At 46.0% G+C, this 25,028-nt stretch overlaps 1 protein-coding gene across 1 annotated transcript in view; it reads right to left on the minus strand.

Annotated features, from left to right (window-relative positions):
- Positions 1–2,223: 2,223 nt before the first annotated feature.
- LOC311241963 (NXPE family member 3-like) overlaps positions 2,224–25,028 on the minus strand; it is a gene marked incomplete at both ends in the record, with an annotated part of 64,194 nt that continues 41,389 nt past the window's right edge. The window contains 3 exons of the mRNA XM_084330921.1: positions 2,224–2,777; positions 21,185–21,391; positions 24,059–24,129. Coding sequence (XP_084187047.1) covers positions 2,224–2,777; positions 21,185–21,391; positions 24,059–24,129 — 832 coding nt within the window. The remainder of the gene's footprint in view (positions 2,778–21,184; positions 21,392–24,058; positions 24,130–25,028) is intronic.

Consider the following 25,028-nt stretch of genomic DNA (forward strand, 5'->3'; position numbering starts at 1 on the left):
TGATATCGGTTGATATCGGTATCGGAAATTAAGAGTTGGACAATATCGGAATATCGGTATCGGTAAAAAAGCCAATATCGAGCATCCCTAGTAATAAGTATACACTAGTGCACTGCAACCTTGCCCAGGCCCGACGGGGCCCGGCCCGGCGGGTTCGGGCTGGGTAGGGCTTTTTTTTTAATAAATAATTCGGGCTCGGCCGGGCCCGGGCACCGCCGTTTTTTTTTTTATTATTATTATTGTTTTTTTTTTTTTTTTTTTTTTTTTTCATATAACTAGGGTTATATGATAACCTTCGTTTTAAGATTCACTTTCTCTTTTGCGCCAGAGAAACATTTGGATGTAATTACTGCAGCGTGCAGGGAGAACTCAGGGGACAAGTTCAACTCGATTGGTTGTGTTGGAATATAGCCAGTTGGCAAACGTTTTAATTTGTTCTTGGGATGTATGTAGCCGGTTTTGTTAACGGTGTTCAACGCGTTGCTGACGTAGTGGTGAGTGATGTTTACTATTTGCTGGGTCGCGACTCGCTACTTGTTTTGTTGTGATTTTCATTACGTTGCTCTGCTCGAAATCTGATTTCTGTTTTCTGTTTGTTTGTTTGACTGAGTAGGCTATTGTGTGTCGTGTGTGTGTGTGTGTGTGTGTGTGTGTCAAAGAAGATTCTATAGCCTTCAATACGTTTTACGTGGCTGATGTGTGAGAGTCAGTCTATATAAGCGAACACTGGGAGAGACGGCATTGCGAAACAGGCTATGTAAATGCTTCTTAGTTTTGTTTATTTATTACCTTCATATAAAACCGTGTTTCGAATATTTAAAACAAATACAAAAAAAATTATATTTTAATAATAATAATAATAATTTTTTTTTTTTTTTCTGGTTTTCACGCGGGCTAGGGCTTAAAATATTATTTACAGTCGGGCTTATTTTCGGGCAGGGCCTGAAGTTCACGGGCTCGGGCAGGGCTCGGGCTTTATTTCAAGGCCCGGGTAGTCTTGGCCTTTCTTTATCAAAGCAGCCGACAAACTGTTCCACAGCGTAGCCACCTAACCGCGGAGTAGAGCGGGACATCTTTGTATGCAAGCTTTGTATTTCCTCTAGCAGTTAACTATGAAGTTAACAATCGTTGTCATTAAGAACATTTTCCAAACATAAAGCACACATAAAGCTCATTTACCTTAGCTTTCTTAGCTAGCGGGGTTGCCATCATGACATCTACAACTATGCAGAACGCAACCGCGGCACTGTGTATGATTACAATGGGAAATGCGAGCGGGAGGCCCCACACACGGTGTGACACACCTCAATCAAACTAAATGAAAAAAGTGTAGCCAATGGCTGTTCAAGAGGTGATTTGACATGTCATAGGGGTGTGCAAAAGAGTCGACTTACAAAAAATAACCTGTGGGAGGATTTCAACAAGATAAATGCGGCAACAGTCCAGTGCTAAATATTCAAAGTGAAGTAAAAAAATAAGAAAAAAATGGTTGTCAATGGGTGCTGCGTGCCAATCAAAATGGTTGTCGACCCCGCTAGAGGATGAACACAAATATTGTGAAAACATAAATCAATAAAAAAAAATCAGATACAGAAGGGAAGAAGTGCTTTAGCTTTAATTGCATATTAATAAAAAAAATACATATGATAATGTATTGTATATTATATCATATTACATTATATAATCATATTATAATTTGTATATTATATTAAACTATGTTTACACTATATACTATTATATTATGGTACTATATTATATATATAATGTACTATATATCTCATATCACATTATATATGTGTTGTATACACTATTATGTACTATATACTATTATATATACTATTATATATATACTGTAATGTGTACTGTAATGTGTACTATATGTGTGTAATGTAATGTGTACTATATGTATGTAGTACTATGTATGTATGTAAATGAAAAAATATAAAAAATATAAAAAATAAAATAAAACGTAAGTCTTCAGGGGTAGGGCCCGACAAGCCTAGTGCTTCTCCCTAGCCCTTTTCGGACAATTGGACGATGCTGCAATAGCAGCTGGTAAAACTTTGGCGATTTATGGAATGACCATTGTTATGTGTCCAAAACCCAAAATAAAAAATAACTGAACTGAACTGAAATGCATGTTTACCGCTCCGTCTTCTTCATGATCTCTCCGAGCACGTTTTACATTTTAATCAGATTTTCTAATAGAAATGTGCCCTTTTGTTACACCTTCTTCTGCGGGCAAACGTAGGACAGCAGAACGTCGATCATGTTCTTGATGATGGGGGGCTGAGGGTGGAGGCTGTGGGGCAGGTGGTGGGCCAGTGTCATGTCCCAGGCGTCCACCAGGTGGACCCTCAGCCCCTTGAACATGGCGCGGAGAACCCTGTCGCGCTGCAGCGAGAACCAGTCGCTGTTGGTTATGGTCTCGTAGAGGGTGAGTGCCTTGAGGTTCGCCGTGCGGACGACCACCGTGGTCGCGGGTGAGCGGTCCAGGAGGCGCGCCACCGCTCTCCGGATGTTCCTCAGCCGGCGGATGTAGAACTCGACCGGGAGCGTGCCGAAATGGGACCAGACGCTGAGGACCACCACCGTGTGCGCGCCCCCGACCATGCCGTCGATCTCGTTGGCCGCGTAGCGTAGCTGACTGGTCGGAACGTTGTTGAAGCGGATCGGGGGGCCGTGGCAGCGGTACGTCACCAGGATGTTGCGGCCGGTGTCCACCGCCATGAACGGCCCCACCTGCCTGTCATTGTGCAGGTTGATCTCCTTCAGCTCTGAAATTGACAACATAAATGGTAAATAGACTGCATTCATACAACAGCTTTTATCCAAATCGCTTTACCATTTGTTCCTCACAATCACCCGTTCACTCGCACATTCATTCACACACCGACGGCGGAGACGACCATGCAAAGTGCCAACCTGCTCATCGGGAGCAGTTAGGGGTAAAGACTCTGGCAGGAGCACTTGTGGTAACATTGACTTGGAAATGATAAACTAATGTGCAATGTGTAAACTGTTGGGTGACCAAAATGCCAGATAACAGGGTGGGGGTTAGATCCTGGGGGCAATTTAAACTGACTGGTCTACGCTAAACATCGTAAATAGTTCACCAGAGAACGCTGTGTAGTCACCAGGCCAAAGCTGGGGGTGACAGTGGCATCAGATAACAGCAGAAACAGGAACAGCCAATCGACCCCCACTATGTTAAACTGTATCGCCAACAGGAACCAACCCCCCACCAGAGCAACTGCTTATCTGTGAAACTCAGAGCCACATTCCAGGGGTCTGAGTGGGGCCGCTGAGGTCAGAAGATCCTTAAGACTTAAGAAAGAGCATATTGGATGTATATGGTGTAGACAACAGGATATTAATGTGTAGAAATGTTCATCATGAATTTCACACAATACAAATAGGAACATGTCAGTCATATTTCATAAATCAAGGTAAAAGGTTTAACTATCTGTAGCACATTAGTGCTTAGTGCCAACTGAAGGACACATTGAATATCACACTAATCTGACTTATTAGATAAAAAAGGGATATTTTAATGTCATTACAAATTCAACTGTCTGTGAAGATAATGAAATATGTTCTGCTAATTCTCTGTTGAAATGTTTATATAAATAATCTGCAAATCTCTATATCATTAGTTCAGTCTGGTAAATACAGGTTTTGTCATCTTATATAGAATGTTTGGTATTAAACTATGGATAACGACTACATTGTTTTAGTTCTGGATATATGTAACTCATTACACTGAAGATAAATCTTAGAAATGTTTAATTATTCAACTGCCCATACAAGAAATTACTCTTGAGGAATTAGCCTCTCTGCCACAAACAGCAGGACGCCGGGTGTGAAAATGACATGACCATATTTGGAAGAGGCAGACCCAGGCCTCTTGGTTTAGTATCAAGACACCTGATTGGAACAACTCCATATTTAGATGAAACTGTGATTGGTTAAACCCAGTCTAAACTTGTGAGGTCATGGCTAGTATAAAAACCAGAACACAGTGCTAATTCAGGAGGCCAGACACCCCCGTCTGAGCCTCCAACCGCCGCGCCCACCAGAGAATGTGCTTTGCAAATACGTGAGTAAACCATGGAACCACTGTTTTGTGTTGTATAGTGTAAATGTAAAGGTAGTTAATCTTGGACCAGGTGAACCATGTGATTGCACAGTACATTCATTTAATTTACAAACATGACTAATATGTGTGTACAGACTTGTTTGATGTGAACAGCCAATATGATGGGCTCAAAGTATGTATAAGTATCAACAACCCTTTGTGCATCATGTTTGATGGAATATGAAATAATCCCTGTATGTAATAACCTGCTCTCTACACCTTTTGGGCCTCTGGCAATAAATATTATTTTGAATCCTAGTTCGGTTGTCCTGACTGCACAGTTTATTTCCCCGTCATAAGGGGGAACCATTCCACATTCTATTTCCTCCATCCAGCTTAGGAAACCTGTGTATACTGTAATTAACCTAGAAATGTACATGGAATATACGACACACTCATTCAAGGGTACTACGACTATTGTTACAAAGGATCAGATTAAACCGAATATATATATTTATTGATTGATATATATTGCATAATATTTGTATATCGTTTGATATCCCTTGTATATTCCTTGTACATATACACGGAATATCCCTTTAGCCTAGTACAGACCATAATATTTCATTCTCCTATTGGACAGCGGTCCACAGGCGCCAAGGCCATGCCTCCAAAGTCAGGTTCAAAGTCACCGCCGGGGACATGCCTGGACATGAACGGTATTGCGCAAGGATATGAGACTGGAATAAAGCTGGTACTAGTTTATTCACCTAAGCGTATAAATACGGCGCAGGTGAATACAGAAGCACTTAGTCAGAAGTCTTAGTAACTAAAGTTGAAGCCTCACCCACGATACGACGTGCGGTGAAGTATGGCCTGTTTGGCCCCAAATAGAGCATTGAGACCGCGTGCGAATTAATAACTGAATTGTCACAGTTTAACGCTGTACCGTCGAGTGCGACCTATTCTATTAAGTCAGTAATAGTCTATTTGTGTATAGTGTATCGTGCGGCTAAAGTTCTACAGTGACCAGCATCACCAACGTTTCTTCGTATCAGCTAGAGTGCTTATCCAGGCTGGGCTGCTTATCATGGCGCTTTCACCCGAGGAGCCCTAGACGAGGACCGTGTGGATATGTACACTGGATTATCTACCCGACGACTGCATAGCCCTTTTCGGCTGGATTATATTTGCTTTTGGTCCTGTAATTAATGGAGCGGAGAATCGCCGACACCCACAAGTGTGTGGGATTTACCCTGTGAGGAGCCACGTCGAGTCTGCCCCTCAGAAGCCTGAGGCAGGCTAGCTTTCTTCCATGTGGAGCTACATGCTACGGAGAACAGCTGTATTCGTCTGTGGATCAAGATCTTATTGCACCGTCTCCTGTACTCGGAGTCTCCTTATCATCGTTGACCCAGGCTCTACTACCGACAGACCCTCTACCCTTGCTGGCTTACAACCGGGGGGACCCTTCCAGTATCTCCCGCTATATTACTAGTGTACCATAGATATAATTCCCTAAGATTCAGGTTGTATGATTACCTCCTGCGTAATATGAGAATGGACATTCGTTATTGATTTGCCTACGCACATTCCTTTGCCTTATAAGCGCATTCAAAGTGAAGTAAAGTAAAGTATATTATGTACCTTTTGCTGCAATAAATACTTAAATACAACTTTGTGTAGAACCGATTCATTGTGGGGAAGTGTTCATCATTAGATACCTGTGTACTGTATGGCCAGTAGGAATGTACATAAAGACGGTAGTGGTTTAATGATACCATACTTATCAATACAGTCAGGGAATTGTACCCCTCAGTTACAACTATGCTTGCACCTCATGGTACCAAAGCACCTCAAAGGCGCTAAAAACTAAATTACAAACATCACAAAACAAACTGGTCAGACTACTGCTTGACCTTACTCCTAGAACCCACCTCACCCCTGCCCACTTTGACAACCTAGGATGGCTTAGAGTAGACGACAGAGTACAGCAACTTGCAATGGGCCTGGTCTACAAGATACACTAAGATAAGATAAAATAAGATATTCCTTTATTGATCCCCTTGGGGAAATTCAGGCATCATAGCAGCATGGGGGGAGGGGGGGGGGTACAGGTAGTAAAACAACACAGTGTACAGGGAGTAAAAAACAACACAGGCAGTGTAAACAATTGATCAATATGGTCAATATAATTACTATCTGACTAGCTGAAGAAATATTCACATTATTCACAGTGTCACATAAGGTGCAGTATGCATAAGGTAGTGTTATAATTTACTATCTACTGAGTATACATTATTCACAGTATCACGGTATCCACTGAAATATACATTATTCACAGTATCACAGTATCACAGTATCCACATAAGGTGCAGTAAGCCTAAGGTAGTGTATGTTGTCCTCCTTGGGTTCCTATGAGTCCCAGGTCAATGTCTGGTAGCAGTCGCTGTCGCTGCCCCCTGTTGTGGAGCCTGAAGGCTGCTAGTCGCTGCCCACTGTTGTGGAGCCTGATGGCCGCTGGTATGAAGGACTGTCCGAGGCGGTTAGTTGAGTGTCGGGGGGGAATGAGTCTGTGGCTGAACGAGCTTCTCATCTTGACTAGCTCGTCGTAGAGGGGGTGGTAGGGGTTCTCCATGATGGCAGCCAGCTTCCTTATCATCCCCCTCTCTGCCATCACCTCAAGTCTAGGTAGCTCGACTCCCACCACGGAGCTAGCCTTCCTCACCAGCTTGTTGAGCTTGTTGGTGTCCCTTGAGTTGATGTAGCCTCCCCAGCATGCCACAGCATAGAAGAGGATGCTGGCCACAACAGACTGGTAAAAAGACTGCAGCAGTCTGTTGCACACATTGAAGGACCTGAGTCTCCTCAGGAAGAACAGCCTGCTCTGTCCCTTCCTGTAGAGCAGTGGTTCCCAACCTTTTTCCCCCCAGGGACCCCCAAACATCTCTGATAAAATTCGCGGACCCCCTCCTAATAAGATACCATAAAATACTTTTTTTTTTTTTCATTTTAATAACAAACTGCTTATACACAGGCATATGCATCACAATTAGACCCACTATGCTTCTTTGACTTGTGCCTTCAATCAACAAATCTCATCTTGCACCATATGCATTTCAAAATGTTTGGCCAATATTCAAATGCTGTATTCATCCTCTCAAATCAGGCCCTAATGGTGAACGGTTTGCATTTATGGAACAAATCAATGCAACAAATTAAACTAAATATGAGACAGGAAATTACAATCAGTAGCAGAGAGAATCTGTCCTAGCTGGGTTTAATACTTTTTTTTTGTCATTTTAATAACAAACTGCTTATACACAGGCATATGCATCACAATTAGACCCACTATGCTTCTTTAACTTGTGCCTTCAATCAACAAATCTCATCTTGCACCATATGCATTTCAAAATGTTTGGCCAATATTCAAATCCTGTATTCATCCTCTCAAATCAGTCCCTAATGGTGAACGGTTTGCATTTATGGAACAAATCAATGCAACAAATTAAACTAAATATGAGACAGGAAATTCCAATCAGTAGCAGAGAGAATCTGTCCTAGCTGGGTTTAATACCTTTTTTTTGTCATTTTAATAACAAACTGCTTATACACAGGCATATGTATCATAATTAGACCCACTATGCTTCTTTGACTTGTGCCTTCAATCAACAAATCTAATCTTGCACCATATGTATTTCAAAATTTTGGCCAATATTCAAATCCTGTATTCATCCTCTCAAATCAGGCCCTAATGGTGAACGGTTTGCATTTATGTTGAATGAAGTAAGAATCCACTGCAGTAAAAATATCCTCACCTCGAGTGGTGGTAGTAAGGTTGACTGACATGAGAATGTCCTGCTTCAGATCCTCATTTTCGATATATTGCACATAAACGATGAGCACAGCCTCGTCTGCGACAGTTGTAGTTTCATCAAGTTGTATGGCAAATGGCAAACCTTTCTAAGCTTTTCTGACAGCTGCTGCTCGCAATCAAATCAAATCAAAATCAAATCAAATTTATTTATAGGGCCCGACAACACACGTTAATGTCCCCATGGGCCGTACAGGTCTTCTTTAAACAAGTCAAGAAGACAACATAACAATAAGTCAAGAACAGAACAAGAACACCATAGGGTCCAAACATTTTTTAGATGAATGCAAATAAATGAAAGAATGCAAGCACTCCCAGACATACCCCACGCGAAGGTAAGGAAAAACTCACTAAAACCTAACAATAGGGAAAAAAGCTCCACAGGCAATGTGGAGGAGAGAAACCTTAGAAGGGCCGTTCAAGGGGGGATCTCCCTACTTAATCACTTGACATCTTATCAATTCGGTCTTTCACTACATTGTTCGAGAGTGGTACTGATTTTAGTTTATCCGCCACCTGTGGGCCGCACAGTTTCTAAACCATTTTGATGCAGGCTGGTTTGATGAGCTGCTCGCCAATATTGTGCGGTTTCTTTGCTTTTGCAATTAAAAGCGAACACTCAAAGGAGGCTTCGGTAGCCTTCTGTAAATCACTGCCACCCCTGCTCCACGCTACTCTAACATCAACAGGCTTGTTCGCCTTGAGAGACTGTTCTTTCCTCCGAAAAAAGTCCGGATCCTTCCCAACGGTTTCTGGGTGCTTAGACGCCTGATGTCTCTTCAGCTTGCTGGGCTTCAGGCTCGAGTTTGCCAACTTTTCTCCACAAATCACACACTCAGGTCGTTTGTCTGGTCCCTCAGTGAAGCCCATGGTGATGTAATTTTCGCGATTGCTGTAGGTCCTAACTTTTTTTGCAGGTGAGCTGCCATCATCTCCTTTTCATTTGTCACACATTTTCGCCTCTGGCGGCTGACTGCAGACGAGCCGAGAAAGTTAACTAGCGTGCTAGGCTAGCTACAGAAAGTGATACAGTCAACTGATTCGCGTTTTAGCGGCTACCCGGTAGCCTACTGTTAACGTTCAAAAATCATGTCTAGATGTTTATTTATTTATCTTTATTTTTTTATTGTAGTGGAGAGACTATTCATGCTTCTGATGATACAAATATGCTAATTAAATATTTCTCTAAAAAAAAAGAGGTAAAAAAAAAAAAAAAAAAAAAAAAAGACCTCAAATCATCTGTGGTCTGGCGGACCCCCTGCGCCCCCTGGCGGACCCCAGGTTGGGAATCACTGCTGTAGAGGGCCTCTGTGTTGTCCGACCAGTCCAGTTTATTGTCCAAGGAACTTGTATGAGTCCACCATCTCCACATCCACCCCTCAGATGGAGATGGGAATCGGGGGGGGCCTCTTCTTGCCCCTCCGGAAGTCCACCACCAGCTCCTTGGTCTTACTGGTGTTGAGTTGGAGGTGGTTGCTGTCGCTCCACCCCACGAAGCTCTCCACCAGGGCTCTGTACTCCTCCTCATCATCGTCGGTGATGTAGCTTACGATGGAGGAGTCGTCTGAGAACTTCTGCAGGTGGCACCCGCTTGAGTTGCGGCAGAAGTCTGAGGTGTAGAGGGTGAAGAGGAAGGGTGACAGCACAGTTCCTTGGGGGGCGCCGGTGTTGCTCACCAGTACGTCAGACTGACTGTCCTTTAGTCTGACGTACTGTGGCCTCTCAGTGAGGTAGTCCTTGATCCAGGCCACCAAGCCGTGCTCCAGCTGCATCACGGAGAGCTTCTCCGCTAGCAGTGACGGCTGGATGGTGTTGAAGGCGCTGGAGAAATCAAAGAACATAATCCTCACTGAGCTGCGCGGCTTCTCCAGGTGCGTGTACGCTCTGTGGAGCATGTAGATGATGGCATCCTCCACCCCGATGTTTGCCTGGTATGCAAACTGCAGGGGGTCGAGGGAGTCACGCACCAGGGGCTTGAGGTGTTGCAGGACCAGTCTCTCAAACGTCTTCATGACGTGTGACGTCAGAGCAACTGGCCTGTAGTCGTTGAGGGTGCTGGGACGTCCCTTCTTGGGCACCGGGACAATGCAGGAGGTCTTCCAGAGCTGGGGCACCCTCTCCAGCCTCAGGGAGAGGTTGAAAAGATGCTGGAGCGGTGCTGCCAGCTGCTCCGCACATACTACACGACTAAGGTACCCATGTACAACATGTCAAAATACTTCCCAAAGGTCAGTGAATACCATGACCACAACACCAGAGGGAGCTCCACAAATCATGTTAAACCCAGATTCGGCTCAAACAAGGGACTAAACGCGTTTCGCAATTATGCCACATCAATGTGGAACGCCCTACCCACAGCTGTAAAGGAATGTGAATCACTACCCACATTTAAAATCACTCTCAAGGAGCACCTACGAGAGACTGCGATTCGAAACTGGCCCCTGTAAATGTCCTCACCCAACCCCCTCCAATGTACAGTAAATGTCCTAACCCAGTAATACAGAGACCTTCTTCTTGGGACCACGTAAGGTTTCGTCGATAATCCAATGTACAGTTTTCAATCAATCAATCAAGTGTCTTTCTCAAGGATACTTCGACACGCTGCCCGGGAGGAGCGGGAATCGAACCGGAAACCTCCGGATTACCAGATGACTGCTCTACCTCCTGAGCCACTGTCGCCCCTTTATTTATTTAGAAAATGGTAAATAAATGGTAAATGGTGCTTTACAATTTTTGTTCCTCACATTCGACCCATTCACTCACACATTCACTCACCGACGGGGGAGGCGACCATGCAAGGTGCCGACCTGCTCATCAGGAGCATTCTGTCTCGTTCGTCTCAGTTTGGGGAGCTCCCAGCTCCGACGTTGGGAAAGCCTGCCTTTAAGGGTGCTGTAATGGGTATTTTCTTTGTTAAAATAAGTGGTCGACATGTTAAAATAATAGCTCTACATTCTGATAGCCATCACTGATATAGAGTGTCTGGTCAGTAACATGGGTCTCCCAGTCCCTCCACTCGGCAGTAAACAAACAGCCATCACTGATATAGAGTGTCTGGTCAGTAACATGGGTCTCCCAGTCCCTCCACTCTGCAGTAAACAGCCATCACTGATACAGAGTGTCTGGTCAGTAACATGGGTATCCCAGTCCCTCCACTCTGCAGTAAACAGCCATCACTGATATAGAGTGTCTGGTCAGTAACATAGGTCTCCCAGTCCCTCCACTCTGCAGTAAACAGTCATCACTGATATAGAGTGTCTGGTCAGTAACATGGGTCTCCCAGTCCCTCCGCTCTGCAGTAAACAGCCATCACTGATATAGAGTGTCTGGTCAGTAACATGGGTCTCCCAGTCCCTCCGCTCTGCAGTAAACAGCCATCACTGATATAGAGTGTCTGGTCAGTAACATGGGTCTCCCAGTCCCTCCACTCTGCAGTAAACAGCCATCACTGATATAGTGTCTGGTCAGTAACATGGGTCTCCCAGTCCCTCCGCTCTGCAGTAAACAGCCATCACTGATATAGAGTGTCTGGTCAGTAACATGGGTCTCCCAGTCCCTCCACTCTGCAGTAAACAGCCACCACTGATATAGAGTGTCTGGTCAGTAACATGGGTATCCCAGTCCCTCCACTCTGCAGTAAACAGCCATCACTGATATAGAGTGTCTGGTCAGTAACATGGGTCTCTCAGTCCCTCCGCTCTGCAGTAAACAGCCATCACTGATATAGAGTGTCTGGTCAGTAACATGGGTCTCCCAGTCCCTCCACTCTGCAGTAAACAGTCATCACTGATATAGTGTGTCTGGTCAGTAACATGGGTCTCCCAGTCCCTCCACTCTGCAGTAAACAGCCATCACTGATATAGAGTGTCTGGTCAGTAACATGGGTCTCCCAGTCCCTCCACTCTGCAGTAAACAGCCATCACTGATATAGAGTGTCTGATCAGTAACATGGGTCTCCCAGTCCCTCCACTCTACAGTAAACAGCCATCACTCATATAGAGTGTCTGGTCAGTAACATGGGTCTCCCAGTCCCTCCGCTCTGCACTAAACACAAAATACATGTTCTGGTATCCCGTTCCCACTTTATGCAATCAGGAGACAGAACTCCACAATGTACCAATGTTCTGACGAGAAATAAAAACTAGTTGTAAGCACATACAAGTAAAATAATCTGCCAGTGCAGTAAACAAATTTGGCTTGGTGTTGACAGAGTCACTTATGGGGCGACAATAAGTTGGTCATGACGACAAGGTTCTCTCACTTCAGCCATTAATCGGCGTGGTTTATTATCACATTGAGCATACTAGTACATGAGACCTTCTCTCCATGAGAGGTAGATGGGAAGAGACAGAGGGGGAGTTAACATCTCCTTTTATACCTCTTACCTGGCGCCAGCATTAATAGCTCCGCCTATAGCGCCCTCTTGTGGAAACAGTTATACAGTTAAATGCAATCGTATACATCACATAACTTTAACACTTGGCAAGATTTCTTTTAACAAGTGAAAATATCTAGCGTTCTCTCTCCCCTTAAATATATCACAGCCAATAATCACTTGATTACCCCAGATATCACAGCCAATAATCACTTGCTTACCCTTTAAAGATATCACAGCCAATAAACACTAGCTTACTCCTTAAAGATATCACAGCCAGTAAACACTAGCTTATGTGAGGGCTGGCCCAGCACTGCGCGCTTCTCAGCGTCAATTACCATCACGCACCTGAGAGGAGTTTCCAAACAGCTAGTCGGGAGGACTCTTATACACGGTTTGCAGAACATTCATTGTCGGGTCGTTTTGTCACCACCAACTCTACTGCTGTTCCCTCTCGTGTTTCTCCAGTGCGAGACGTTTCGCTTCTCCGCCGTCCCTTGGAGTTTGTTGCTGTTTTCTCTCTCTGCCTCACCGTGGACCCTTGCCTCGTTTTCGACTTCGACCTTGCTTCTGGTGAGTCTTTCGGAAGACTATTTTTCTCTGAACTTATATCCTTATTTTTGTCCTGGACTCACTGTCTTCGTCCGTTTTTTGTGTGTTTCGTTAAACACTGAAGAATTGTTGTATTGTTTTGTTACTGGACGCTGCCTTGTACTAATGACATTCTGCGTTTCTTTTTTCCCCTCGAGTGGGATAGCATAAAGCTGCAGTGCTGCAAAGCTGCAGAGCCGCAGAGTCTACTTTGCTAAAGACAGAGCTGCAGAGCCGCAGAGCCCAACTTTGCTAAGGGGACATTCCCCTCAACTGGAGTAACATAATTGTCGCACATTTCTGTTTGTGAAAATAAATACGCCCTTAGTTTTTGGCTAACTCTGAACTACCTGTCTGTGTTGTGCTGTTGGGGTTGATTACAAACCATAACATTACGACCCGACCATGTCAACCCCAGCCGACACAAACAGCCTTGGCAGGTCAGATCCAGCTGACCAACGCCCACACCCAACAGCTAGAGGCGACTGCGGCTGCTGTGCAGGGCCTCCGGGCCCAGGTCCAGCCACTCCAGACTTCTCTGGACGTACTAACCACCCAGCAGACTGCACAGGGTAATCAGCAGGCAGATATCCTACACCAGTTGCAGGCTCTCAGTGCAGCATTTAACACCCTGCTTTTAAACCCACCATTGGCAGGAGTCCCAGCCGAACCACCTCCCGTTGCCGCGTCTGACCCTGCACCTCCCAACCCCGCTCCCCTGGAGCCCCATCTCTCCAGCCCACGACTGTTTGACGGTAACTTCGAGGACTGTGCCACGTTCATCATGCAGTGTGAGTTAGTTTTTATTCATCAACCCAGCAGATTCACGACGGAGGCAGCCCAGGTGGCTTACATGACTAACCTGCTCACAGGCCGAGCAGCACAGTGGGTTACTGCTTCCTGGTCCATGAGGGCTAACTTCTGTTTTTCCTACTCAGATTTTGTGGCAGAGCTCCGAAGGGTTTTCCACCACCCAGCTTGTGGCCAGGATCCTGGAGCCCGGTTGAGCACCTTCCAGCAGGGCAGTGGCAGTGTCACCGACTACGCGCTGGAGTTCAGACTGGCTGCAACCGAGAGTGGTTGGAACGACAGAGCGCTTCGTCTCACCTTTCTGAGGGGTCTCAACGAGGCTGTGAGGGACCAGCTCCCCACCCGGGAGGAGCCAGATTAGCTCGAGGCCCTAATCAGCCTCGCCATTCCGCATCGACGGACGCCTCCGGGAGAGAAGGCGCGATCGAGCCAGACTGGGACCCCCAACCGTCCCCTAGTTCTCCCACACTCATGACTGGACTGCTGCTCGTCCTGCCGCCCCCTCGACTGGTAGGCCCTTCACCTCCCAGCCTGTGACCAGGGAGGGACCCAAGCAGCTGAACGGGAGGCTCAGTGTCCCATAAGGCCGCAGTAGAGGCAAAGGCCCGGGTCCGGCCTTTGCCTCTACTGCGGCCTTATGGGACACAGAGTCTACAATTGTCCTACCCGGCCAAAAGCACCACCTAACCATCTGACGAGCGTTATCCTGGCCTGGACAGACCAGCGGGTCACCGTGGGTGCTCTCGTTGACTCGGGGGCTGAATTTTGAGTTTGCCACCCAGGCTAACATTCCTCTTGAGAACCTCGAGAAGCCCTTGGAGGTCTTCGCGCTGGACAAGCACCGCCTGGCCAGCATCACTCAACGCACCTGTCCTGTTCTCCTCACCATTGCTGGTAATCATGTTGAGAGAATCCAGTTCTTTATTACCAGGTCCCCTTCTGTCCCAGTAGTTCTGGGTCGTCCCTGGCTCGCGCAGCATGAGCCCCACATCGCCTGGTCCTCCCCATCCGGCACCATCATGGGGTGGAGCCCCTCCTGTCATGCCCAGTGTCTTCAGGCTGCATCCAGCCCGTCACCCCAGAGCCCCCCTAGTGTCCCGCCTCCAGACCTCTCTACTATCCCTCCTGAGTACCATGATCTCGGGGAGGTTTTTAGCAAGCTCAGGCCCTTCCTTCTCATCGGCCTTACGACTGTGCAATCGACCGCCGCTCTGGGGCTTCCCTTCCCGGCAGCCGCCTTTACAGTCTGACCATCCCTGAGAAGGCAGCGATGGAGGAGTACATCTCCGAGTCCTTGACAGCAGGCCTCATTCGGCCCTCGTCCTCCCCGGTGGCGGCCGGATTCTTTTTTGTTAAGAAGAGGGACGGAGGCCTCCGGCCCTGCATTGACTATCGCCAACTTAATGAGATCACCATCAAGAACAAGTATCCTCTTCCTCTCATGAACTCCACCTTTGAGCCCCTCACCCAGGCTACCGTCTTCACTAAACTGGATCTCCGGAGTGCCTACCATCTGGTCCGGATCCGAGAAGGCGATGAGTGGAAGACCGCCTTCAAGACTCCCAGGGGTCATTACAAGTATCTGGTAATGCCGTTCAGCCTCACCAACGCCCCGGCGGTATTCCAGGCGCTCATGAACGACGTCCTTCGTGACATGCTCGATGAGTTTGTGGTGGTCTATCTCGACGACATCCTCATCTTCTCCAAGACTCTCGAGGAGCATGTCCATCATGTCTGCCGAGTACTTGAGCGTCTTCTCTGCAACCGGCTCTTCGTTAAGGCAGAGAAGTGCCGTTTCCACTCCGATTCCGTTGATTACCTTGGCTTCATCGTGGAGAGTGGTCAGACCCGAGCCGACCCCCGCAAGATCCAGGCTGTGGTAGAGTGGCCGGAGCCCTCTTCTCGGAAGGAGCTACAGAGCTTCCGAACTTTTACCGGAGGTTCATCCGGAACTACAGCCAAGTGGCGGAGCCACTTACCAAGCTGACCTCTCCCTCCCTGCCGTTTGACAGCGGCCTGCACTGCGTTCCGTTCCCTCAAGAACAGATTCACCACCGCCCCGGGCTTGCTCCACCCAGACCCCAAGAGGCAGTTCATTGTGGAGGTGGACGCCTTGGATACTGGACTAGGGGCTATCCTGTCTCAGCGTTCAGCGACGGACCAGAAGGTCCATCCATGCGCCTTTTACTCTCGTCGTTTCCTTCCTGCTGAGAGGAACTACGACATAGGGAATCGGGAGCTGTTGGCAGTGGTAGCTGCCTTGGAGGAATAGCGTCATTGGCTGGAGGGGGCAGAGGAACCGTTCACCATTTGGACTGACCATAAGAACATGACGTACATCCGGCCGGAAGGCAAGGTGGGCCAGTTTCCTCAGTCGGTTTGACTTATCTTTGACTTTTCGCTCTGGGTCCCGCAACACGAAGGCCGACTCTCTGTCCTGGCTACACTCCAAGGGGGATCCAACTACCGAGGATCCAACTCCCATTCTCCCTGAGGCCAGGGTGGTGGGAGTGGTCACCTGGGGCATCGAGACCGTGGTCAAGCGTGCCTTACGTTTCCATCCTGCTCCGAGCAACGTACCCTTTCGTCGCCTCTTCGTCCCCGACTCTGTCCGGTCCCGGGTTCTCCAATGGGGCCACACCAGCCGGTTTGCCTGCCACCCCGGCGTCCACCGCGCCTTCTCCTTTCTGGCTTGACGGTTCTGGTGGTCCACCATGAGGAACGACGTCAGGGAGTTCGTGTTGGCCTGCACGGTAATGCGCCCGCAGCAAGGCCTCTCACCAAGCACCCGCCGGCCTGCTGCAGCCACTTCCCATTCCGAGCCGCCCTTGGTCCCATGTGGCGTTGGACTTCGTCTCTGGCCTTCCTCCCTCCCAGGGAAACAGTCATTCTAACAGTGGTGGATCGTTTCAGCAAGAGGGTCCATCTCGTGGCTCTACCCAAGCTTCCATCAGCTCCCGAGACGGCGGACCTCCTGACGAGCCACATGTTCTGCTTCCATGGTTTTCCCCAGGACGTCGTCTCAGACCGGGGGCCCCAGTTCACCTCCCAGGTATGGCGGGCTTTTTGTAAGGGATTGGGGGCCACTGTTAGCCTTTCCTCTGGTTATCACCCACAGACTAACGGGCAGACGGAGAGAATGAACCAGAGTGTGGAGTCTGCTCTCCGGTGTGTTGCCGCCAAGAAGCCTGCATCCTGGAGCCGGTTCCTCCCCTGGGTCGAGGACGCCATCAACTCCCTGGTCAGCTCCGCCACCGGCCTCTCGCCGTTCGAGGTATCTCTGGGCTACCAACCCCCTCTTTTCACGGCACAGGAGTCGGAAGTGGCAGTTCCCTCCGTGCAGGTTCATCTCCACCGGTGTCGTCGCATCTGGGAGATCACCAGGACTGCTCTGCACCCGGCATCAGAGCGCGCCAGTCGGGGAGCTAACCGACGCCGGACCCCAGCACCGGCATACCAACCAGGGCAGAGGGTGTGGTTATCCTCCAAGGATCTTCCACTTCAATTCACCGCCAAGAAGCTGAACCCCCGGTTCGACGGCCCTTTCGAGATCCGGAAGGTGCTCAGCCCCACGGCGGTGAGTCTAAGGCTTCCTGCCTCCATGCAGATCCATCCTGTTTTTCATGTGTCCCGTGTAAAGCCTGTCTCTCTCAGTCCCTTGATGCCTCCTGCCCCAGATCCGCCTCCTCCCGAGATGGTGGATGGACACCCACAGTGGAGGGTTGGACATCCGACGCAGAGGATTCCAGTATCTGGTGGACTGGGAGGGATACGGTCCCGAGGAACGGAGCTGGGTTTCCCGCCAGCTCATCATGGACCCCGCCCTGATCACCGACTTTCACCGTTCCCATCCGGACAAGCCGAGGCCGGGCAGGTCGCCAGGTGGCTCCCGTGGAGGGGGACAGCTTACCCCTTAAAGATATCACAGCCAATAAACACTTGCTTACTCTTTAACTTATTGAGCACCAATCACGAGATATCTTGTTTTTGAGAGCCAGCGGTTGAGCGCCAAAAACGAGATATCTCGTTCCTTTTTCTCTATTTTCTTATTCTAAACACTCACACAGGCCTTGTGAGTGTGGCTGGGGCCTGCAATGACGATTGAATCCTGACAGGTGGCAGTATTGCCTACCTTATGAACTGCATGGGCTGAGAGTAACCAGATCACTAGGGCGCTCCCAGCAGTGGCAGCAGTGGCATGGCAGCACTGAGCAAACTACAGCAATCTAACGTTCGACAATGGCGATCGCCGCCCCAGAGCGAACTATTGGATATTATGAAGAAGACAAAACAGATTATATGGATGATGATTATGGACAATAAGGTGTGTTTCCACCAGACTATGTTGGACTCAGCACTTCTGGTAAATCATAAAAATACTATAGTCAAACCGGCCGATGAGGAAACCTATTGGGCTACGTGGTATAGTCTGGCCCGAGCAGACTGTAGAAGAAGAAGACAACGGATGAGGGCCACCTAACGTTTCTTTATTAGTTGTCATACAGAAGTACAGAATACTTTTATACAAAATGCTTCTTTCTGTTACGCTCCAGAGACTGTGCTAGACAAAAAGATAAGTATAAAATAAAATAAGTATAGCAAGTAAAAATAGAAGTCACGTACGTAGACACAAGTGTTCAGTATGTACATATGTACAATGTTCAATGCAGAGTAGAAGTAACTGAGTTACCATACAATATACTATACAATATACTAATATACAATCTACTATATAGTGCAAAGCAGAAATGGGATGAGATACAATTTAGGTACAATTTACAGTAAGGTGTACTGAGGTATGGGTTGTAGTGCAAATTCTTTGCCAATAAATATAAAGTGTGTTTAGGTGTTCTAAAGTGTGTAGAGTGGGTGCTGCAGTGAGTTGTTTGTTTAAAGTGAGTGTGTGCGTGTGGATGTGTGTGCTGTGAGTGCATTTGATGGTTGTCGCATAGTGTTATTGTTCGTTGAGCAACCTGATGGCCTGGGGATAGAAGCTTCTTCTGAGTCTTTCTGTGCTTGCCATGAGACTCCGGTATCGCTTGCCTAACGTTATATGTATTGATCCTGTTCTGATTCAAGACACTTGGAGCGAGAGTGGAGTACCTTCTGACAAAGGTAATGTCTATTTTACGTCTATTTTACCGAACCCCATCATAAAACAAGCTTTTGTAATGATCACAGCGTCGGAAAACGACCCCCCCCTCGATGGCTTTGTGAAGAAACATAATGGTTGTGTATTTTACGTCTACTTTACCGAACCCCATCATAAGACATGTGTTAGTAATGATCGCAGCGTCGGAAAATGACCCCCCCCCCCCCCCCGATGGCTTTGTGAAGAAACATGGTTGTGTTTACCTTTACTTACTTACGCCTTTTACCCCGTTTGGGGCATAGGCCGTCAACAAGGGTTCTCCTAGCATCCCGATCCTGAGCCAACCTCTCAAGCTGGCCCCAGGTCTGTCCCATCTTCTTGGCATCATCTTCCAAGTCTCGGCGCCAGGTGTTTCGTGGTCGGCCTCTCTTTCTTTTCCCTTGGGGGTTCCACCTGAGAGATTGTCTTGTGATGCTCAGGGATGGTTTACGGAGTGTATGGCCAATCCATCTCCAACGCCGTTGGAGAATCTCTTTCTCTGCTGGCTGTTGTTGTGTTCGTTGCCACAGGTCTTTGTTGCTGATGGTGTTAGGCCAGCGAATCTGGAGGATTCGGCGCAGACAGGTGTTTAGGAAAACTTGTAGTTTATTGTTTGTGGTGACAGTGGTCCTCCAGGTCTCAGTGCCATAGAGTAGGACTGACTTCACATTGGTGTTAAAGATCCTGATCTTGGTTGTGATGGAAATGTCTCTTGAGCTCCAGATGTTTTTTAGTTGGAGAAAGGCTCCTCTGGCCTTGCCACACTCTGGCTCTCACATCAGCATCTGTTCCACCTTGCTTGTTTACCATGCTGCCCAGGTAGGTGAAGTTGTCTACCTCTTCCAACACTTCTCCTTCCAGAATGATGGGTGATGTGTTGTGAGCATTGATTCTCATGACCTTGCTCTTCCCTCTGTGGATGTTAAGTCCAAGCCGAGTAGAGTTGACAGCGATGGTACTTGTCTTTTCCTGCATCTGCTGCTGGGTGTGAGAGAGAAGGGTCATCTGCAAAAATGTGCATGTTCTTGGTATCTAGGAACATCTAGGGACCTTGTATTCCCAGTGTCAGAAATATTGTGTCTGTTACTAGGCTTGAGTAAATTGTAATGAAAAAAAGGAGAATATAAATGATGATATTTTTTTGCATCTGTGTCGGTGAATAACACTATGTTACAATTGTGAGCAAACCGACCTTGCTCACTGAGCTCATTCACCACCTTATTGAGATCAAGTGTAAAAAAAATCTAAGCAAATGAATAAAGGGAAGATGATTAAACAGAAGGATTTGTAGATACAGTAATAAATGATAATCGATTTTAATTATAAATTCATATTTGACCTTGAACTTGACCTTGACCTTATTATGGCCAAATCATACATCTATTGATAGAAAATGCTCCTCTTTCCAATGGCAGGATTAAATCTGGATTTAGTAATTTCCTCATGGTTTTACGATAAAAGAGATATAATTAGCATTTTTCCGATAAATTCTTATTTTCGGTAAATCTTACAAAACATCGGTAAAAATGAAAATATACACTTTGCCTGCTGTTTTGATACGGTTATGGTCTTTACTCTTGGCACAAAAAATAAATAATTAAAACATTACCTTTTAACATCCAAGGGCCCACATGTGGGCCCTCATGAGGACGTTTCGTGACGCGCCACTTTGCTGACCTCTAGCGGCTTGGGTGTGCATTTCCTTTAATACAATATATAGATCGAATTATAGCCCTATTTTTTGCCTGTCAATTGCCCTTTCAGGTGACAGAATCCGTTCAGCGGTTCTCGAGTTACATGCCGATATGTGAGGCGTACGCCAAAGTACACATTACCACCACCGACCTCCGGGGGCTTTAGCTCCGTCAATCATTTGGCGATCTCGAAAAGGTTTGGACAGAGTTGTAGCCAATGAGTGTGGCTTTCCAATGATACCCCATGATATGATAATTGGGGATCTAATACGGTATCTATTGATCGATTTATGATAAAGAAAAGCAGGGTCCCCCAATTTGGGGACCTACAGGCTTAACAGGTTAAAGATATCACAGCCAGTAAACACTAGCTTACCGCTTAAAGATATCACAGCCAGTAAACACTAGCTTACTCCTTAAAGATATCACAGACAGTAAACACTAACTTACTCCTTAAAGATATCACAGCCAGTAAACACTAACTTACCCCTTAAAGATATCACAGCCAGTAAACACTAACTTACCCCTTAAAGATATCACAGCCAGTAAACACTAGCTTACCGCTTAAAGATATCACAGCCAGTAAACACTAGCTTACCCCTTAAAGATATCACAGCCAGTAAACACTTGCCTGGTAAAGCTGCATTGAAGTACTCAAACCACTGTCTTGCAGTGGAGTCACCAAAGATGTGGACCTCCTTGTCTCTCAGACACTCCGAGATGGCGGCTGCGTCGCTGAACTGGCGACCTGTGACCCCTCCGAGGGTTCTCCATGCTCCCTGATAGTAGTACCCAGAGGTCATGACCTCCAGGCTCCGTGGGTTCACCTCTGGTTTGTCTGGGAGCAAGTAAAAATAATATACATCATATCTTTATGTACAATAGTGCTGTATATGCCGTATATAATATACATTTATATATTTGTATTTACCGCATAGTTATATCCATATCTGTCTGAATATACCTGCATATAATCCTTCTATATACATACTTATACACCTGCATATGTGTAAGGGGGTAGGGATCAATTAGCCCCTTTCGTGACTGCTGATGCACGCCTTGCTTTGAATACAGCAGTCGCTGGCTCGAGCTAACTAGCCATAGGAACATTCACTCTGAAGCACTGGTTATTTACGAACTGTTTGTTCTAAATTTATCACAGAGAAATGTCAAAGGTACTCACAGATGCACGTGGGTTTCACACACAAAACCGGGGTGGTTTGAAAGCCCGGCGTTGCTAATAAACATTTTAAATATTTTTTATAAACTGATCAACACTGCATTATTTCCGGCGTTGGGTGCATGATGCTCATGCGCTGTGATCATCAAATAAGTATCATGCAAGCAGGGGTGTCTCAACAGAGATACCAACTTTACATACAGACACCTAAGTCAGCTTCAAAGGAACATACACAAAGAAACAGGTTTGACCACATTAGAGTGTGATTTATCAGGCCCTGGTGCAATGAACAGAGACAGATGAAACCGCCCACGAAGTAGCTGGAAAAATAGATATTACAGAAAGCCGTTTTACTTTGGAAAAGTAAATTGCTATAATAGAAACCAAATACAACTTAATTTGAAATGCCAGTTATAATAAAGTATATATATTTTAATAATAACTCATTCTGTAACTAAGTAATTCAAGGATCAGGAGATGCTGGGACTGAAACTGGAAAGGGGGACAGCTGACAATGAGTATTTGCATACAAGCAGGTCAACAGCTGTGGCTCACAGAGGTATGAGAAGTGAACTCTTCTGATAAACAGAGACACAGACAGTGGGGAGGATTTGATATGGATTAAGAATGTATTGAAAAAACTTTAAAAGGCAATTGTCTATATTCAATTTAACTTTGATTAAACAACAATTATCACTGAAATGATGTGTTCAATGAGGGGAACAGAATGATATTAAATTTGAAGTGATTTATAGCCAAACTCACAGGATTAATGAAAGAGAACTTGCAAATAGTTGATATTAGTATTAAATAAATGTAATTATTTAGAAAGGCATGGTTTAAGACTTTAAGGAATCTAGGTAAATAATTTGAATAAGTCAAATGATGAAATGCAATCTTTATACACTGAAATGGAAATAACTAATGTGACTATAAGCTTTGTGGTTTACTCTGGCACAAACTAGTAATGTTTTATGTTGACATGCGTGTCCTTGAGAGAAGTACATTAATATCTATGTATCATGTTTAGTAAATGTAATAGTGACAATGATTAGGCCTTAAAATCATTTGGTAAGAAATGCTGTCGCAGAGCCGTTAATGAGAGTTGTATGGGTTATATGCAGGTGTATAAGTAGATATATAGAAGGATTATATGCAGGTATATTCAGATAGATATGGAGATATATATACATATACATACACTGTATCTATATACACAATATGTATATAGATACTGTACTGTATAGGACTGTGATGCTCTGTATCCCCCCCTCCCCCCATGCTGCTTTGACACCCGAATTTCCACAAGGGGATTAATAAAGGATCATCGTATCTTATCTTATATATATGCAGTGAATATAAATATATAAATGTATATATACCATATATACAGCACTACTGTACATGCTATCATACAGTTTATCCCCTACCTGGTCGTTGCGCACTCTACCCCTACCGTCGGTCTGGGAGGGCGGAGACTATCACATGCTTCCTCCGACACATGTGTAGCCAATCCCCACTTCTTTTCACCTGGCAGCGCGGACTCTCACTGGGAGAGTGTAACGTGTGGAGGCGCCCTGACCGACCTGTAGGAGTCGCTGTTTTACAACGACCAGGACCCACCCTCGCCGGCTTCCCACCCGCTGACACTGCCAATTGTGTTAGTATGGACGGTCGACCAAGCCGGAAGTACCACAGCTGGATTCGATCCCACTGTCTCTGTGGTGGTAGACAGACTCGTAGTCCGCTGCGCTACCCGGCCACCCATTCAATCTTTATTTTACCTGGAAAGATCATTGAGAGCAGCTCTCATTTACAACGACGTAGAGAGGAACAAGACATAATACAGAAACTATATAGAAAAAGAAAAGTCAATCAATTAAACAATTCAAATCAATCAAAACAACTACAGGCTGAGGTGAAATGGTCGGCCGTTATAGATGTAAACAGACCAATGGATACTAAAGTATTGAGTTTTAAGGTGCTTTGCAAGTATGATTATTATGATTACTATGATTACAGTGTCACAGCACAGTGTGGCTGTCATGGTGGTACAGCATTCAGGGAGATCAAAGGTAAACGGTGCATTTATACAACAGCTTTTATCCAAAGCGCTTTACAATTCTGTTCCTCACAATCACACATTCACTCACACTTTCACACACTGACGGCGGAGGCGACCATGCAAGGTGCCAACCTGCTCATTGGGAGCAGTTAGGGGTTAAGTGTCTTGCTCAAGGACACTTTGACACTGTGCCCGGGAGGAGCGGGAATCGAACCGGGAAACTTCCGATTACCAGACGACCGCTCTACCTCCTGCTGTACCTTTCTCCTCTGGAGAGACCATCACACTGTTGATCCCTGAAGCAGGAATAGAGACCTTCATGTTGACACCACTGAGGAGGAAACAACGAGACAGAAATTAGATGATTATGTTATATTATTGAGATTCAGAAATGTGGTGTGCATGTGTACATGTTCTCCAATCCCATTAGATTAGATTAAAATGTATTGTCATCATACAGCACAAGCACAGTACAATGAAAATAAGTTATAGACATATATCAATTTGTACTACTGAGAAATCAAATGCAAATGCAAAGACACACAATAAAGCACAAATCACATGGAATCTATTCTTTTCAATTCTGATTTGGGCCACTTTCATATGTGGTCGTGAATCAAATACGTCAGATATTTTTCAATGTGACCTCAGTCTGAAAAGTCATGTGACCAATTTCTTTTTGAATGATGTGAACAGACAAACAAAAGAAATCGGATCAGATCTGAGCAATGAATCAGAATTGAGCACTAATAATAATAATAATAATAATAATAATAATAATAATAACAACAATTAATTACATTTTATATAGCGCTTTTCTAGACACTAAAAGCGCTCCCCACAATGTAGGGTGGAAATTGCCTCCTTCACCACCACTGGTAGCACCCAACCTTGGGGTACGCAGGCTCACACATCTGACTACCATACACTGGCACCAGGCACACAGCACACTACACAATGACTACCATACACTGGCACCAGGCACACAGCACACTACACAATGACTACCATACACTGGCACCAGACACACAGCACACTACACAATGGCTACCATACACTGGCACCAGGCACACTACACAATAGCTACCATATACTGGCACCAGGCACACAGCAAACTACACAATGACTACCATACACTGGCACCAGACACACAACACACTACACAATGACTACCATACACTGGCACCAGGCACACATCACACTACACAATGTCTACCATACACTGGCACC

The sequence above is a fragment of the Notolepis coatsorum genome (assembly GCF_963971535.1).
Source record: "Notolepis coatsorum genome assembly, chromosome: 15".
In the NCBI taxonomy this organism is placed as follows: domain Eukaryota; kingdom Metazoa; phylum Chordata; class Actinopteri; order Aulopiformes; family Paralepididae; genus Notolepis; species Notolepis coatsorum.